This window comes from Homalodisca vitripennis, chromosome 6 (genome assembly GCF_021130785.1).
Source record: "Homalodisca vitripennis isolate AUS2020 chromosome 6, UT_GWSS_2.1, whole genome shotgun sequence".
Lineage (NCBI taxonomy): Eukaryota > Metazoa > Arthropoda > Insecta > Hemiptera > Cicadellidae > Homalodisca > Homalodisca vitripennis.
In genome coordinates this window covers 96277256-96295103 of record NC_060212.1, presented here as the reverse complement: position 1 = coordinate 96295103, position 17848 = coordinate 96277256, and the positions used below count along the sequence as shown (strand labels likewise).

At 33.7% G+C, this 17848-nt stretch overlaps 1 protein-coding gene across 1 annotated transcript in view; it reads left to right on the top strand.

The window, feature by feature from the left end:
• LOC124364582 (protein IMPACT-like) overlaps positions 1-15933 on the top strand; it is a 33904-nt gene extending 17971 nt beyond the window's left edge. The window contains exon 5 of the mRNA XM_046820143.1: positions 15702-15933. Within this exon, the coding sequence (XP_046676099.1) occupies positions 15702-15839 (138 nt within the window). The 3' untranslated portion in view covers positions 15840-15933. The remainder of the gene's footprint in view (positions 1-15701) is intronic.
• Positions 15934-17848: the final 1915 nt, after the last annotated feature.

Sequence of the window (17848 nt, the reverse complement as noted above, 5' to 3'; positions counted from 1 at the left end):
CATATTCCAACATATCTCAAATTAAAAATGTATGAATTGGTTGAATTTTGGTTTTAAACCCAATGGGAATATATATAACTTAATTTACAAGCAGCCCTTGCAGCTTAATTGGTGTAACAACTATATATATATGTATGTATATATATATTATTTTTTCAATAAACATTGAATAACAAAAAGTTTTTTATTATTATGATGTATAAGATTATCTTATATTAATGTTAAGTTCCATGCTTGTACTGAATCCATACTCTACTGTCAGTCTATCGTCGCCAGAAATCCTATGTTTCCCGCCATGGGATTATTAGTAATAAATATACTTTGGCTAAGCTGGTCTGTAACTGTATCTCTATCTGGTTATCAATAAAATAATCTGGTTTGTAATTAATAATAATATATTTGAATATATATGTATATTCAAACCACTAATGTTCATAATAGTGTCAAGCATATGGTTAATTAATAATTATTTATTTATTTATATGTAATTAGTAGGTACATACATACGTACTGTGTAGATTAAAATTCATTGAACAATATTATGATACGTGTTTAGTATGCAAGTTTTGATTAAAATAGCCAAATTTATATTTACCATGATTAGCCATCATTTCAGTAATTATAACAAACAACTTATTATTTTAAGGCAGGATTACCCAGCACCACTTATCACGTAACAGGCATTGCTGAAGTTGCATGATACATTTCAAGTCTATATCGCATTTAATTCTTTAGGCAACCTGCGGACAGACAGGCAAATAATCATTCAGAAAAAAATTTTTTACATCCCCTGGCTGAAAGAAGAGTAGTTATATCAGCCTACTAAGTGACAGGATTCAATGAAGCTGAGCTGAAAAGCAGAATGATTCTCTCGAGCAGTTGTGGACACTCGATGAGGATACAAGATCATGGCATACTGAATCCTTCGAGCATCAAGCGACACTGGGTTCATGTCCATTGCCACCTCTTTGACCGAAACATCCCTGTACCGTAGAATCTGTCACACTCCCACCACCTTCACAAATTCGTCCTGTACTTGTCGGGCAGGGCACTGAATTGACCAACTAGAAAGTGACCATGCAACTGCCAATAACTCTAGTTTTTGCCTGACGAGGGAACAGTATACAACTTTGAGGGCTCTGCTGCTGGATGTGGTTATATAAATATTATTTCATGAAGAGTTACACAAGTTGTAGTACATCAGAAATTGTAGTATTTCTAATAACTATTAGTTTCTAGTTTGACTCCTACACTTACTGGAATGGTACTCGGAAAGAGAGCAAGAGCACTCTGTTTAAAACCGAGAGCTTCACATTAATTATCTATAGTGGGAATGTTGGCTACACATTTGATACATCTTTCTTTATAGGACAAAGTATATTTTCATTTTCATTTTGCCAAAAAAGTGTACGTTTGTGCTTAATCTAATTTTATATAACATGTTCTGTTTACATTTTACAAGCTGACTTCATGAAGAGTATCTGAGATCAGATAATAATAAAGAACAGTATTAATTGTTATATGCTAATATATATTACATGCCATATTCATGAAAAACGTTTTCCTGATTTCTGAAAAGAAATATTGATATTTTCCTTCACTATGTCAGTGTATGAAGGTCGAAACACTTTATGAGGTATAAAGTCAGGCGGTGAACATACAATGAGATAACGTACGATGACGACGTGATGATGGCCACAGGCCATTAAAGCATCCCTTTTTTAGTACCTGTACTTATACAGGTATGTCATACACACACTTTGATGTAATGTGCTTGATGCTTTTATTTATTTTATTCGTACTTAAATATATTTTCTTTAAACATTTTTTTCTGCTTCACTCATTTAGTTAGATTACTTTCTCTATAGTGTTCATTCCTAAAATAGATATTTGTGATATAGTTTATGATGCTTGAAACTCTTTGATTAAAAGGACCAAAAAGACAATTTTTTAACAAAACTTTGATACTAGCTTTAGTTCTTCAGTAACTATACATTTTACTTCAGATACTGTACATAATCAAATGCATAAACAAGATAATACATAGTAGATATAAGGAATAGCTTGAACTATTCTAGACTATTGTAAAAATTCTTCTTAATTTAAATGTTATTCACAATTATCAGTGTATCAGTTCCGGGACCTGACAGTTAAAACGCTTATATATGATGTACAGAATTTCAGATTCTGGATGGTACATTTAACTACACACATGAACATCAACAAATGAGAGGAGTCCTGAAGTATATAATAACCTGTTAAACTGCTGCATCTTTCGGTTTTTTTGAGTAAAAGAAGTTTGAGTGTGATGAATAATCCGAGAATAGCAATGACTTATTTCTACTGATTCCTGACTGATGCCCATATCTCCGGATCCTATGTATCATCTTCATCTTAAACGTCACTGCAGAATTATAGAACTATGAGTAATGATTAATACATACGAAATCCACAGTATTTTGGTTACATCAATTATGTTATTCTAACTATGCAATGTCACTGTCAAAAAATTTACATTTTTACATATATTTCAGTGAATGCATTTCCTATAGTTCTGAATAGAGTTCTCAATAAATTAACTACATTCATACATTCCCTTAAAATTACTTTTAACCGATATTATATACCGTTAGGGTGGATTGTTGTTAACCACAAAACTGTATCAAGAACGTCCAGATGAACCCCTATTTATGCCTTGCTTAATAAAAGGTATTAGACTTCTTTGTAAACAATCACTATTTATTTTTTAAATAGGACAGAATGTTTTAATAATTCCATAGCTAAAACTTATCAACACTTTTTATTTAACTAAATAGTTTAGTACTTCTAAATTTTGAATAAATTACGTACATAAAATTATATACATAAATGAATTGTTCTTGGTTCATTATTGGTTTATCAGCATTTAGCTACCTTTGGCCGTTTACCACCAATGGCCTTCATTGGCTATCTGTACAGAAGGCACAAGCAATTATGGCCCTCATCGAATCTAACATGTTAATAAGTGATTATAGAAAAGTAACAAAGCCTAGTGACTTAATTTTAATAATAAATAAATATGCCAAAAAGAGCTAAAATTATTTTCACTCTAAACACAGGTTTATTAGCAAACTATATAGAGATTTCAAATTGTGGGCAAAATTCAAGGTGAACAACAGATATTGTAACCAGCCATATTCTGTAGAACTGCAAAGCAGAAGATGTTCATCAGCAGCTGCAGTTCAACATTTGGCACCAAGTATACATTTCCTTGAGTGGAACAGCAAAGATGAGAGTACTCACATTGACAGCAGTCAGAATTATCAGACGTGGCACCGCTGAGATAAAGCTGTTCGTCGTCAGCAGTCACAGCTTACAATTTTCATCCAGTAGAATTCGTCAGGCGTGGCACCGCTGAGATGAAGGTGTCAGCGGTCACAGCTTGGAATTTTTATCCAGTAGAATTCGTCAGGCGTGGCACCGCTGAGTGGAAGGTGTCAGCGGTCACAGCTTGGAATTTTCATCCAGTAGAATTCGTCAGGCGTGGCACCGCTGAGATGAAGTTGTCAGCGGTCACAGCTTGGAATTTTTATCCAATAGAATTCGTCAGGCGTGGCACCGCTGAGATGAAGGTGTCAGCGGTCACAGCTTGGAATTTTCATCCAGTAGAATTCGTCAGGCGTGGCACCGCTGAGATGAAGTTGTCAGCGGTCACAGCTTGGAATTTTTATCCAATAGAATTCGTCAGGCGTGGCACCGCTGAGATGAAGGTGTCAGCGGTCACAGCTTGGAATTTTTTGTAGAATTCGTCAGGCGTGGCACCGCTGAGATGAAGTTGTCAGCGGTCACAGCTTGGAATTTTTATCCAGTAGAATTCATCAGGCGTGGCACCGCTGAGTGGAAGGTGTCAGCGGTCACAGCTTAGAATTTTCATCCAGTAGAATTCGTCAGGCGTGGCACCGCTGAGATGAAGGTGTCAGCGGTCACAGCTTGGAATTTTTGTAGAATTCGTCAGGCGTGGCACCGCTGAGTGAAAGGTGTCAGCGGTCACAGCTTAGAATTTTCATCCAGTAGAATTTGTCAGGCGTGGCACCGCTGAGATGAAGTTGTCAGCGGTCACAGCTTGGAATTTTTATCCAATAGAATTCGTCAGGCGTGGCACCGCTGAGATGAAGTTGTCAGCGGTCACAGCTTGGAATTTTTATCCAATAGAATTCGTCAGGCGTGGCACCGCTGAGTGGAAGGTGTCAGCGGTCACAGCTTAGAATCTTCATCCAGTAGAATTCGTCAGGCGTGGCACCGCTGAGATGAAGTTGTCAGCGGTCACAGCTTGGAATTTTTATCCAATAGAATTCGTCAGGCGTGGCACCGCTGAGATGAAGTTGTCAGCGGTCACAGCTTGGAATTTTTATCCAATAGAATTCGTCAGGCGTGGCACCCCTGAGATGAAGTTGTCAGCGGTCACAGCTTGGAATTTTTATCCAATAGAATTCGTCAGGCGTGGCACCGCTGAGATGAAGGTGTCAGCGGTCACAGCTTGGAATTTTTGTAGAATTCGTCAGGCGTGGCACCGCTGAGATGAAGTTGTCACCGGTCACAGCTTGGAATTTTTATCCAATAGAATTCGTCAGGCGTGGCACCGCTGAGTGAAAGGTGTCAGCGGTCACAGCTTAGAATTTTCATCCAGTAGAATTCATCAGGCGTGGCACCACTGAGATGAAGTTGTCAGCGGTCACAGCTTGGAATTTTTATCCAATAGAATTCGTCAGGCGTGGCACCGCTGAGTGAAAGGTGTCAGCGGTCACAGCTTAGAATTTTCATCCAGTAGAATTCGTCAGGCGTGGCACCGCTGAGTGGAAGGTGTCAGTGGTCACAGCTTGGTTGGAAATTTCATCCAATAGAATTAGTCAGGCTTGGCATCGCTGAGATGAAGGGGTTCGTCGTCAGCAGTCACAGCTTCTAATTTGGATCTTATTAAATGTAGTCCTGAGTGGAGCTGCAAAGTTGATTCACGTTGTAAACAGCCATCTTGAGAATTGTAGTGTAGTTCATTCAGTTTTGAATCAGCGGTATTTTATTTTATGTACCTTGGTATTCAAAATGGCTACTGTCAATATTTGAAATTTTTAATTTAATTTCGGTAAAAGTTTTAGAATTACTACAATATTTGGTTACATAAATGTCCTTATAAACACAAGTTTCTATTTTTGAATTTGAGATGATTTCACTAGTTTAATTCCATGGTTACACAACTTCACTATCTAATTAATTGTTGTCTTAAAAGGGGAATATGATTTTTTGTTTTGCTTTGTTGTAACACTATATCTCACATATGCTGACTCTTGGTATGGGTATTTACATTAGTTTTAAATTATGAAAGATGCCAGAGGCTGAATGTGTCTACAAGAACAGTATTATGTAATTGAAACGTAACATAGCACCAAATTATGCAATTATTATACATTGGTCACAATACAAACTATAATATTTGAGGCTTTTTCTCTGAGTTTAATCTGTATTATTATAATTCCTGTGCTCATGATGATTTATTTGCATTCATTCCATAAAGTATAATTTAATATTAATTTCATACTCTGATATTCCAAAACATCTTCAGACCAGGGAGGTGACCATGTCTTGAATTTTTATCTGTTTGTTGTACTCTACCTTAAACGAAAAGGTTTTACATCTGAAGAAGAGGTTAGTTACTCTATGTTCTCAAAGACTCAGGTTTTTGTTGCTGTGAAACATAATATTGTTAAATGTCCATAATTAAAACTTCCTTTGAAATCTTCCATTGTTAATTATGTTATCAGAAGTGAAGGAGTTCATCTGTCTATAAGTTAATAGGCCTATTCTGACGTTTGCAGTTAAATACAAATCACTGCTACAATGATTTGGAAATCCAATTTTATGTTATAATTTATTTTTTGTTAACGTGTTATAAAAGAATGTTTAATTATTTATTCATTAATTGTAAAAGATTTAAAGTTATTAAGTTAATACACAAAATAAATACTATTAAACTTTTTTTAAATGTACACAACTTATTTGTTTACATATAGTAAACATAAACATGCATGTGACATTTCACAAATTAGACATTCAAACACAAAACATCTGATTATGTTGCATTAAAGATAATACACATCTACACTATTATTTATTGATTATAATCTAATTTTTTACATAATATTATATATTACATATCCTGATTTTAAGTAATATTGACTGTAACATTTGTGGAAAGGAATACTGTTAATCAAACTCTACATTCTACAACCATTAAACTCATTACATACCTAATACGTCCCCAAAATATAATATATTCCCTGGAATCATTTGACTTCAAATAAATAAATGAAGATCTACAACGACGAATCAAATGATCGAAATTATAGTATTTACTTTATTATTCCACTTACATACTTTAAAGCCTAACGTTTATACCTATCAAACCACAAATTCAATAATAAAAGCAATAACATCAGACATAATATAATCATCATTTCATCTGGTTTAAGAATATGATACGCAGGGAGAAACTATTAAACTACGGGTTCCATATTACACTTGATCTGAATCTTTCAGAAGCGAAAATCATTCTTTATATTACAAATAATGGCTACAAGACTGAATAGGGACAGACATTACAGAAGCTTCAAATCTAAAGACATCAACCAAAATACTTCCCTTGAACTAAACTTTAAAGAAAACAACCCTAAAAGTAGGATTGTTTTATTAATTACATCAATTATTAATATACATATCCGAAATCCATTATTGACAATAATTACTAACTTTAATGGTGTCAGTTAAAAACATGATTGTTCGAGGAACAGAATGCACATAAACATAAATTTTTTCTATACACATACAATTTTTTTAGAATAATCACTTTCATTGTTTAGAAATAATATAAGTGCTCAGGGGAAAATGCTGCCTACCATCACTTTTGGTTAAACTCGACTGCCAACGCCATTTTTAAGATTTATCGAATGAACCCCAAACTGATAAGTTTTCAATAATTTCACTAGAGTGTGTGCTACATCAGTTGCATTGTATTTTCTCATCTGTTTTCTTCGATGTTTTGGGAAAAGAATGTCAAGTAGCTACACAACATAGAGCGTAATAAACGCTGTGTAAAAAGATTTGAATATTCTTGTGATTTATATGATATGAGGATTAATCTATACAAATGGATGACACAGATACCAATGTAGACTTACTTTCAAAGAATGAAACCAATTGCTCCCAGTTTGAAGTAAGTGATGTTGCTAGGCATTATACTAACGCTAACCTATTCTGTAACACTTCTGCATGATGACTAAATGGATCATACTAAATGTAAACTGTTATCTAAATAATATTATTATTAAAAATAATATGTTCTTATAGTCAAAATGAATATTTTTAAAGTAAATTTGGTATCAATTTACAATAACGTGACCATGGAAAGATATGTTCATTTTTTTTTCCTGAAAACAATAGTGAAGAAAAAATTTGCCGGCAACGAAAATCAGAGGTGTTACGATTTTTTTGAAATCCTCTGAAAACTCTGTTTTTGACAGTACCTCTGGCAACACTATCCATATTTGACAGTTTGGTATTACTTACTCCGCAGCTCTCTCAAATAAAGAAGAGACGCCATTTTGAACTATTTTGTTCCTCCGTGTTTATTCTTAACCTCCTAGTTCAGTAGTGGTAATGGCACACCTTTGTGTTGGATGTTCATTAAGGTTAGTGATAAGTTTCACTGAAATGATGCTGACTAGTACGTTAATCCTGTCAACGATGCCTGCCCGCTGCACAGTGCTGTGCACTGCTCGCTCTTTTAGAAAAAAAATTAACTCGAGCTTGCAAAAGTCGAATCCCAGATTACGTGATGCCCCTGCTCCTGCTCCTTAACTCAATAGTGCCCGAAAGGCATCAATATAATACAATAATATACTTTCCCCCCAGTTTATATGCACCTGTGATAATAATACTTGGCTATAAATGCCCAACCCATGAAAAAAAGTCCATTTTCCATGGTCACGCTATTGTAAATAAATACCGTAAAATTTAATACTAAGCCAAATAACATTGACCCAAATTCATAATTTCCCAAATTTTTTAACGCTGGGGAAATATAACTGGGGGTCAATTATTTTGTATAGTCTGGATGTGAACTAACAAAGCATTTATAAAATTCAGTCTGTTACTAAGTTCAATATTAAAATCTCAGTTGATGTTTTGCATGTTGCAGACTTCAATTTAACAAAGGTGTTAACTTACCATTCATAACACAATCTCTTGAGCGATGTATTATCTAGGAAGATGATTTTGTGCAAATTATATCATTAGGGTCCAAGTTGCATATTCAATGATCACACAAATCAATGCATAATCAAGTCATTACACCATTTCTAAAAACCAATAGTCCCTCTCAATTCATTGTATTGAGAAGTCCTTTTAAAATTTATCTATGTATAATAATATAATTATATTGTAAACTTTTGTTATTTCGTGAGATGTATGGAAAACAAATTAACGTCAAGAACTCAAAAAACGTACGGTGTTTTTAAGTGCAAAAATCTTTCATTTTACGTTATCTTTAATTCCACAAGGCTAGGGAAAGAAAAAATCATCATCGCATTATGTGAAATAGCAGCCACTTGATTGGATGGCAAAAAACTGAGTATTCAGCATTTACGGTTGCCCCTTGAGTTATATATTATTGATACTCCTCCGATGTACAACATTTAAAACAATCTAATTCAGCCAAATTCTTCCAGAGTGTAAGGAGATTGTCTGGAATGAGTTTTAGTATGGTTTTGACCAAGCTTAAAAGAGGACTCTCGCTAGACATACGTAGTTGTAGTTCAATTACCCTAAGTAGTACCCCGAGAAACATGCACTTAAGAAGTTTAAAGCCTGTATTAAGTCATCCTATCTTGGTCCCATTGTGTATAGTTTTATCTTTTCATATAAATATGAGAGTACAATTTAATAGTGTCCTCATAACTGATGAATTTTCACACTTACTTCTTTTAAACATAAGAGATCGAAAGTCGCACAATTTGGAGGATGACACTGTAAATCGTCCTTAAAGTCTTTACAACACAAGATCTAAAGGAAAAAAACCCCGAACGTATACAATTTGGCTCCATCATTGTACAACTACTGTGTTTTGTGAAGTTTTGTAAAATTCTGCTGTCCTTTCAAACCTTCTATCGTCAATAACAAACAAAGACTGGGTGGCATAGTATTTCAATAGTTTGTTAGATTAATTTAATTTCGCCTATCGTAAATATTTCATCATAGAATTAATTATGTATAAATTAAAAAGTCTAAACATATGAAAAACCTAATTAAAATCTACCTCAATTAAATTACGTATGTTAAGAGGATATATTAACAAAAATAAATAGTAAAGTAGTTAAGTTAGAATAACAAATATGTTAATACAGTTTCTTAAATATTTAAATAACAAACTATTTTTAAATCTTACAATGTATTATTCTGTGCAGGCTACGTACAGTACCGTCAATTAATTTATATCTATATAAATGTTGAGAAATGTAAAGTAAGATTTTCAATTTTTTTTATTTTATGGATGATATTCTAATAGTAATGGTAGTAAACAGTAACAACACAAAGGTCTTCAGCTCTACTCAGATTTTTAATGTTCTCATACAACTATGGACAACCTTTTCCACCTCTGATTTAGAGTTTCAGGATCGAAACAGGTTTCAGAGGAAACCAAGCTTAGTTTATTATTCTATTCAATTAATATTAGATAGTACTGACCAAAACAAATATACTCAGACATACATGCCTAAAAAAAATTGTGTTATAGCTAGTTTAAATACAAATTCGAAAACTAGACACATTTATCGAATATTTTAAATAAATATAACAAATTAACTGAGCTGTTACCCGTTACTTCACATGCAATTTTCCAATCAGAAGTGTCTAATTTTGCAAGTATACAATCTACGATATGATATGATGGAGCCTTATAATGGTTTCAAAAAGATTTGCTACAGGCTTTTATGTGGTACTTACTATTCATTCATTCATTTAAATATATTGATTTTTACTTTAAGATAATTTAATTTTGTATAGGTTAAGCATTTTTGTTTTTTCTATTTAAAGAATAAGTTAATAATTTACCAAAAATTGTATTAAACTATTGTAAATTTTCTGTAATACAATATGAGGTGAGTGGCATAGAGAGGGCTTAATAGCCCTAACTGCTTCTTTAATAAAGGCATTTTTCATTTCTATTCATTTCATTATTTCAGCGGCCATAGGTAAGGTATTTAAGATTTAAAATACAATTTCTGGCACTATATTTTTATTTCAATTGTTACCCAGATTAAGAAAATGTAGACACAAACTTTAAAGGCCTACATATTTTTTTAAACATCTGTCCCCATCACTTGATTTTTACTTCTGGTAGAAGTGGAATATTGGAAATGCCTTGGATACTAAGCCATTTAACACTTCAAAATAATCGTTTATAATAATTTTGACTTGATAGAAGTCTTTTCTGACTATTGTATAAGCAGGAATGGATTGCTGAGGCATGTTTGTGTCTATCACACTGTTTTTCTTTAAAACACACTAAAAATGTCATACTCAATATGAAGGGAGCCAACCAGTTTCAGCTACCCTTATGTGCTAACATTCACAGATTTGTTATTTCAAGAGGTTTTATATCAGAGTTTAAATAGAATTTATAATTGTTTAGATAGTTTAAATACGTCACTTTTGCAATCTGTAGTGAAAATGAAATACCAGTAGGGATTTTGTCTTTGTAATCTGCATTACATAGCTGATCAAGCACTGCATATTTAAATTGTATAAAATTCAAGTACAAATGTTTCTGCCTCTTTGGCAAACACCAGCTGAAAATATCAACAGCTTTGTTTCATAAATATTACACAATTTTTCCAAATTCTAAAACATTCTATAAAACTATTTCGATTGTCTTTCCATAAAAAATATTTTCAGGCTACATAGATCTTAAGGTGATTTAATTCAAATATCTCGTTTAATTCCTTCCAACAAAATAACAAATCAATGTACTACATGATTCGTTTTAAAATCATTACAAACCATTAGAGTGTTGTACGATGATGTGGTGTGGCGATATTTTCTGTCTTCCCCCCGAACTAGTTCAGGTGTTGTGTATTCTGCAGTACTATTCTAGGGTTTTGTTTTATTACATGTTAAATGAAAGTCTAAGATTACATTTAATAATCACTTATGAAGTAAATTTTTTTGCTTCAAGTAAAATATAATGTGATTATAAATTGAAAATAAGGAATTGTTCATTTTCTATTGTACTATCAAAAATATTGATTAAATCTCTTTTAGTTTTATATCTGTGGCCCTTTTAAGTCAAAGATGAATCAGAAAATGAGGCCTCTCACAACTATTATATATATAAAATATATACTATAAATCTCAGTTTATTTTCATCTTTGTGTATTATTCATACGTAAAAAAACACACACACAGTGGCACTTACGAGCATTATATAACCAAATATACAGAGGAAGGACTTTAAAAATTCACTATCGATTAACCGATTTCACTATCATTTCATATGAGATTATATTACATAGATAAGCACTATAATTTGAAGCATTCAAAGATATAACTCAGCAAGCAATCCAGTAATACAAAGTTCTCCATCGTTTATGCTAAAGGGACTTTTCAGAAGGAAAATTCTGTACCTCTTTGCAATGTTTGTAACATTGCACATGTTGGTCAAGTTACTCAAATTAATTTGGAATGCAATGGACCCTGTGTTCCCGGCAATTCAACACTACTTCCACTACCATTTTCAGGGATGAATGCTCACTCCGAGGTCCGGATCCAGAAGCGTTTTAGACTTCGGCCGGGCAAACATCTGGCCTGGTGTCGTGTGTCCTGACTAATTTGTCCACAATTTATTCTTCTTCATCCGAAAGAACTCAGACTAATGATTGCCTGAACCGTGTGTTCTAGCCTAAACGGAACTGGGACAATAATCTTGTTTTGAAAAATTGGTACTTCTTATGTATATTGATATATTAGTCCCTTAATACGTTAATGTTGTTTATTATTGGCTGATCATTAACAAAACCTGTCATTACAGGTCCAGTAAAAAATGTTATTTATATGTGGTTGTCCCACAAAATATATAAAAAAAACCTGTTTATCTGTTTTACCTCTGGATAGCTCTATAACAAATTAGAATATGGACTTAAAGTTTTGCCTGTATCATTATTTATACCTAAGCAACGTCATATGTGATGATAGGCAATTCCCTCTATGGAATTTGTCTGAGCCTTTACGTAGCCTAACTAACTACAGAATATCTCGGGACGATTTCATGCTTTTAAATTTTGCATGGAACTTCACCTCCAAATGCAAAAAAAAGGAATGAGTTCAATGAATATATGTATATTCATTGGATTTAGCTGGATGTTATTTAAGTCTATCACTCAATAGATTTTCTCTTCTGTCTGCATGGTGGTAGTAAAAAAATCAAATTCTGTCTGATTACCAGTCTATATGTTTTGTCCGCAAGACATCTCGAGAATGAAATGAGTCTGTTAACGCAACACCTGGTGTTCCATACTTCATTTTGACCAGTTCCCCTTTCATGCTAGAGGCTATTGGCAACTTGAAATTAGGATATGTCCTACCTTGTTTGACTGACGTTATATTACTATTTCAATAAACATTACAAGAACGTTTTTAGTCTTATTCACGTGTTTTTACCAATAAGAATTGTTCTAATGATGTCTTATAATATTTTTTGTTTTGGTTCTCACACTATCCTTATTCAAGACTTAATGCCTTTAATTATGAACCACCACTTGTATTTGTGTATTAACAATCTTAAAACTATAGAAATTTGGATTAAGTAAGCCATTCTTTCTTTATACCTATACTTTATTTTTGAGATATATACTTTCTTTTTTTTTAATTCCTCTGTTTTGTGTTTGTAGAGAACTTTTATTTTTTTAAATTTACATTTACCAATAACTGACTAGTGGTCTTTATTTATATTCTGGTACGGTAATCGCCATATACTAACCGTTTTACACCAATTGGCTTCGATACTAACCGTACACCAATTGGCTTCGATTATAAAGGGGAGTAATTTAACTCCAAGAATCTTGAGAATTCCAGTAAAACCTTTACGACTTTAAAGGTTTGTAGAATGTTACTTAAGGACTGCACCTAAAGCCCAGGTGAAGTGAGATAATATTTCCAATATAATGAAAGTCTCAAATACTGAAGTATCACTTCTAAACTATCACTCTAACTGTAGCAGGTGATCAATTTGTCTATACCCTCTTCGTAGAAGGTTCCTGCCAACAAATGTGCCCATGACTCCATAGCAGTTTCCACTTCATCGTCGGTTTAAAAGCGTTGGCTGCCTAGCTCGCGCTTCATGTGCAGGAATAAATGGTAGTCAGATGGTGCCAAGTCCGGGCTGTAGGGCGGGCAAACTGCTCCTAACAAAATTGCCGAACCAATGTTTTGAGTGTCACCAGCGGTATGGGACCAAGCATTGTCATGGAGCAACACAATTCCGTTATTGAGCCATTCCTCTCCATTTGTTTTGAATTTCCTGCCTTAGTTTTCTTAAGGTTTCGCAATACCTTTCCGTTCCTAAAAAAAAAATGCACATGATTTTTTGTGCAGACAATTGTTGTCTTGAATTTTTTATTTCTTCGGGGATTGCGTATGTTGCCACTCCATGACTGCTGTTTGGATTCCGGTGTGACATAGAGGACCCAAGTTTCATCACCTGTCACAAATTTTATTAAAAAAATCCTCACCATCATCAAAAGTGTGAGAAAAGTCAAAGCACTTTGGAGTCTCTTAGTTTTGTACACGTCAGTGAGCATTTTTGGAACTCATCGGGAACACAGCTTGCAAAAACCTAAGCGGACCGTAACAATTTCGTACAAAAGAGTGCATGAAATTTGTTGGAAATCGTCAGATTAGCGTTGTCATAATGAAAACGTCTGTTTCTTTTAGGACTTTTCGTCAACTGCCCATAACCAGATCATCGGTGACAAGAGAAGGCCGATAACTCCAATTCTCATCATGCACGTATGTTCTACCGCCATAGCTCATTCTAACCCATTTTCTCATAATTCTTTCACTCATCACATCTTCCTCGTAAACATCTCGAAGTTGATGATAAATTGAAGCCGGTTTCACATTCCTTGCGTTCAGAAAAAAACTGTGAGAATCTCACAATTAGCGGGATTACTAATTGTCTTAAAACATTTTTTAAACGTTTCAGAGAAAACTGAAAACACAACGTACGACAAATAAAATGGTATGAGTCAATGGCCAGTGAACAAGAACGACCAGTGCGCATGTGCGGAACACTGATTGTAGCGCTACGGCGGCAGTAGAATGAAACAGTACTTGCTTTCTGAATACGCCTTGTATTGTCATAGTGGTCAATTTGTACATTCCAGAGACAATAATCTATGTCCATATTAAGGAACCGGAAACAGCTAGAAGTGGATTGCAAATCCACCATTACAACACCAGGCACGCAAAGAACTATCGCCTACCTGTGCATCGACTCATTGGTGCCAAGATGTGGAACGCCTTGCCGGATGTGCTGAAGAATAGCAACAAGCAACTCTTTACCTGAGACCTGAAGAACTAGTTTCAAGATGGACTATTTTATACTATAAATGAATTTTTTTATTACAATTAGTAAAACTTGACTCCTTAACAATTCATTGTAATCTTCATAATAATGTAATAAAGATATCTTTGACTGATTATTTGTCCTTGATTATCCTTTTTTGTACTTTTTATTTGTAAAGAAAAATTAAATGGGTGTTTTTTTATATTATCTTTAAAATGATAAATCTGACAAAATTTTACAACAAAAATTAAAGGTGGAAAAGTATTTGAAGTTTAACGTAGTTGTTATGGGCTAAAAGCCAAATACAGCTCTCTTCGTAGAGTCCAAAAGGATAAGTTTGTGACAAATGTTTATATAAAAACTAGAAGTTTACCTGTGTGTTCTCTGAAAATCTTAATTCATTAATACTTTTCTCATAGAAAACAAATTTAAGTCCATAAAACATTTTTCTTTATAATTTTTTAAATAGATGACGTTTATCATAAAGAAAGTATCTGAATTGTATAAATACAAAATACCGACGAACGATTTTCCAATGTTGTGAAAGAAGGAGAAAGAATTTTATCTTTTTGAGTAAAATAACTTCATGAATTCTTGTTTGAGGTTTAGTATTAACAATGTATAATTTGAAAGGATAACACAGGTCAGGGGCTTCTACCGGGTGGCTACTGCGATCTGGTGGTAAAATCAGATTACAAGTGAATGCGAGCACAAACATGGAAGTTAAGTATGTTGCCGATAGATGGAACTACTTTACAAACAAATCTACTTAAAGGCAATCAGTAATAGCAATGCATTTACGATAATACAAAAATACAGAGGCTAAGCGTCATATGACATCCGTACTCCTTTGGGCCACTATAAGAATATACGTCATTTGACGTTCTTACTCATTATGTAGAGTTTACACGCACTCCTTAAAGGGTTAAACACACACAATTTTTTAATTTTTTACCATGGTGTGAATCAGAAAACAAGATAGTCACAACACCTAGTGTGTAAGCTTTAGGACTAAGCCTTTTACGTTGTGTTGAATAAATTTGTCTTGTTGCAGACGATGGGAGCTATGAACGTGATGGTGGTGGTCTCACGCTGGTATGGGGGTGTCCATCTTGGCCCAGACAGGTTTCGGCACATTAACAATGCAGCGAGGCAGGTCTTGCAACAGATGGGCTTCGTCAACAAAAAGTAGAGACCAGTTCCTGCTACCAACACCCACTGATGTGCAATAATTTCTTATGTTAAAAATGATGGTTCATATTAATTACGGATTTTAATTTTGTTGATACACTTGTATATTACTTTAGATCTTTAGGTGTACAGAATAAGTTATTTAATTTTATATATGCTTTTATTATAAATGTTGTGTTGTCGTTTAATTATTTTTTTAATTTGTATATTAGTTTTAAAGATCAGTTAAGCTATTTTCTATATAGCTATTGTTTAATTGTATATATTAATAATTAATGTATTATACATACAAAATATATATGTATATATTTAAAAAAAATAGATTTTTTAACAGAAATGAATCACTATAATTAATGTATTAAGTTTACAAAACCTATTTTCAGAACAAAACAGGGGTAGACTTTAATAAGCGGCCTACACTCATTATTCGATTGCTATTATCGAATGGTTCGATTTCGAACGATAATTGAATATTACAATTTATTTAACTTATATGATTTCAAATTATTAGTTATAGTAATTTTAATGATAAAAATAAACATCAAGAAGGAACTAATATTTTGACACTGAAAATGGCGATGAATATGAGGAAAATACGTGGGATATTTGTCACAAGTGATGAGATGTGTTTAAGTAGATCCAACATGTGGATTTGGCTCCTGGTAACACATGGGAAGAATTCTTTCCTCCATTTCACAAAAGCGGTTACTTATTGATATCAAGCTGGGCAATTTATAAATATTGTAATGTTTCTTTGATATCTCAGTCCAGGCCATAGTTGGTTTTGTTGTTTTGTAATGTTATTGTAAAATTTATGTATTTAAAATTATAAAGTACGAGATTCTTCTTGTTACGGTAATTTATTATAACTCTTATTGTGTACAACAACTCGATTTTTACATATAACGAAGTTGGATAGTATATCGAATTGTTCTATAATAGCAATCGAATAACGAGTGTAAGCCGCTTATTAAAGTCTCTCCCAAAACAGAACCAAGTATGGTAATGTTTAACAAACAAAACCCCACTGATGTGTGGCTACCAGATACAGCTATTACAATGCAAAAAATTGGTATCTGATGTACATCTGGTAAAGATTGGCTCTCATGTTGGTTAGTTATTTCATATACTATTTCATTTATTTCTTGTTGGCAAGCCATTTGTGAACACTATATATATATATATATATATATATATATATATATATATATATATTTGGCAAGAAAAAATATGAGAGAGTGTAAACTAACCTCAGCAGCTACTCAAGGCCATTGTCCAGACACTATGTCAGCACTGCTGAGCCAAACATAAAGCTCACCATTGTCACCATTGGAATAGTCATTATACACTCTACTTGATTATTAATTAATCAAATACAATTTACGAAATCAATACGGCAGATACAAAATTTAAATTAGGAGATATTGCTTTTGCAAAATAAAAGGCTATCGATATTGGCCTGCAAAAATGTCTTAAATTGTGAGGAAGTGAAATAAAATTTAACACGTTCAGTGCATGCGGCACGGTTCTGCGCCATGCCCTTTCTCGCCATGGGCACCTGGCACGGAACCTTGCCACCATGTCACTCAACACAAATGGCTTTAGTGCAACCTTAGCTTGTGTCATAGAAGGTTGAACATAACTTCACAACTGTCTTGGTTTTTGCCTGGCGCGCAGCACGGTTATGGTACATTGTTTATTGTGAGCGCTTGCTTTGTCGCTGTGTCCGGATTTTACAACCTCCTGACCAGACCTCTCCCCCGCCAGAGAATAAAAATCCTCATTTTGAATCAAGAGACCACCTGGAAAGTGTGTCTCCAACAACAGTTCTAGAGTCTCCTTGTTGTTCACCGTAAGACTACCATTAGCCTTTACTAAATGGTATAAACCCTCACTGACCCTAGAGGGTTTGAGTGGTCAATTTTAAGAGTTTTATGAAGCCTGGCAACCTCTGGTAGGCTGTTTATGTTTTTACAAAGGTTTTTCCAGGTTCTTCTTTTATTTTTTATA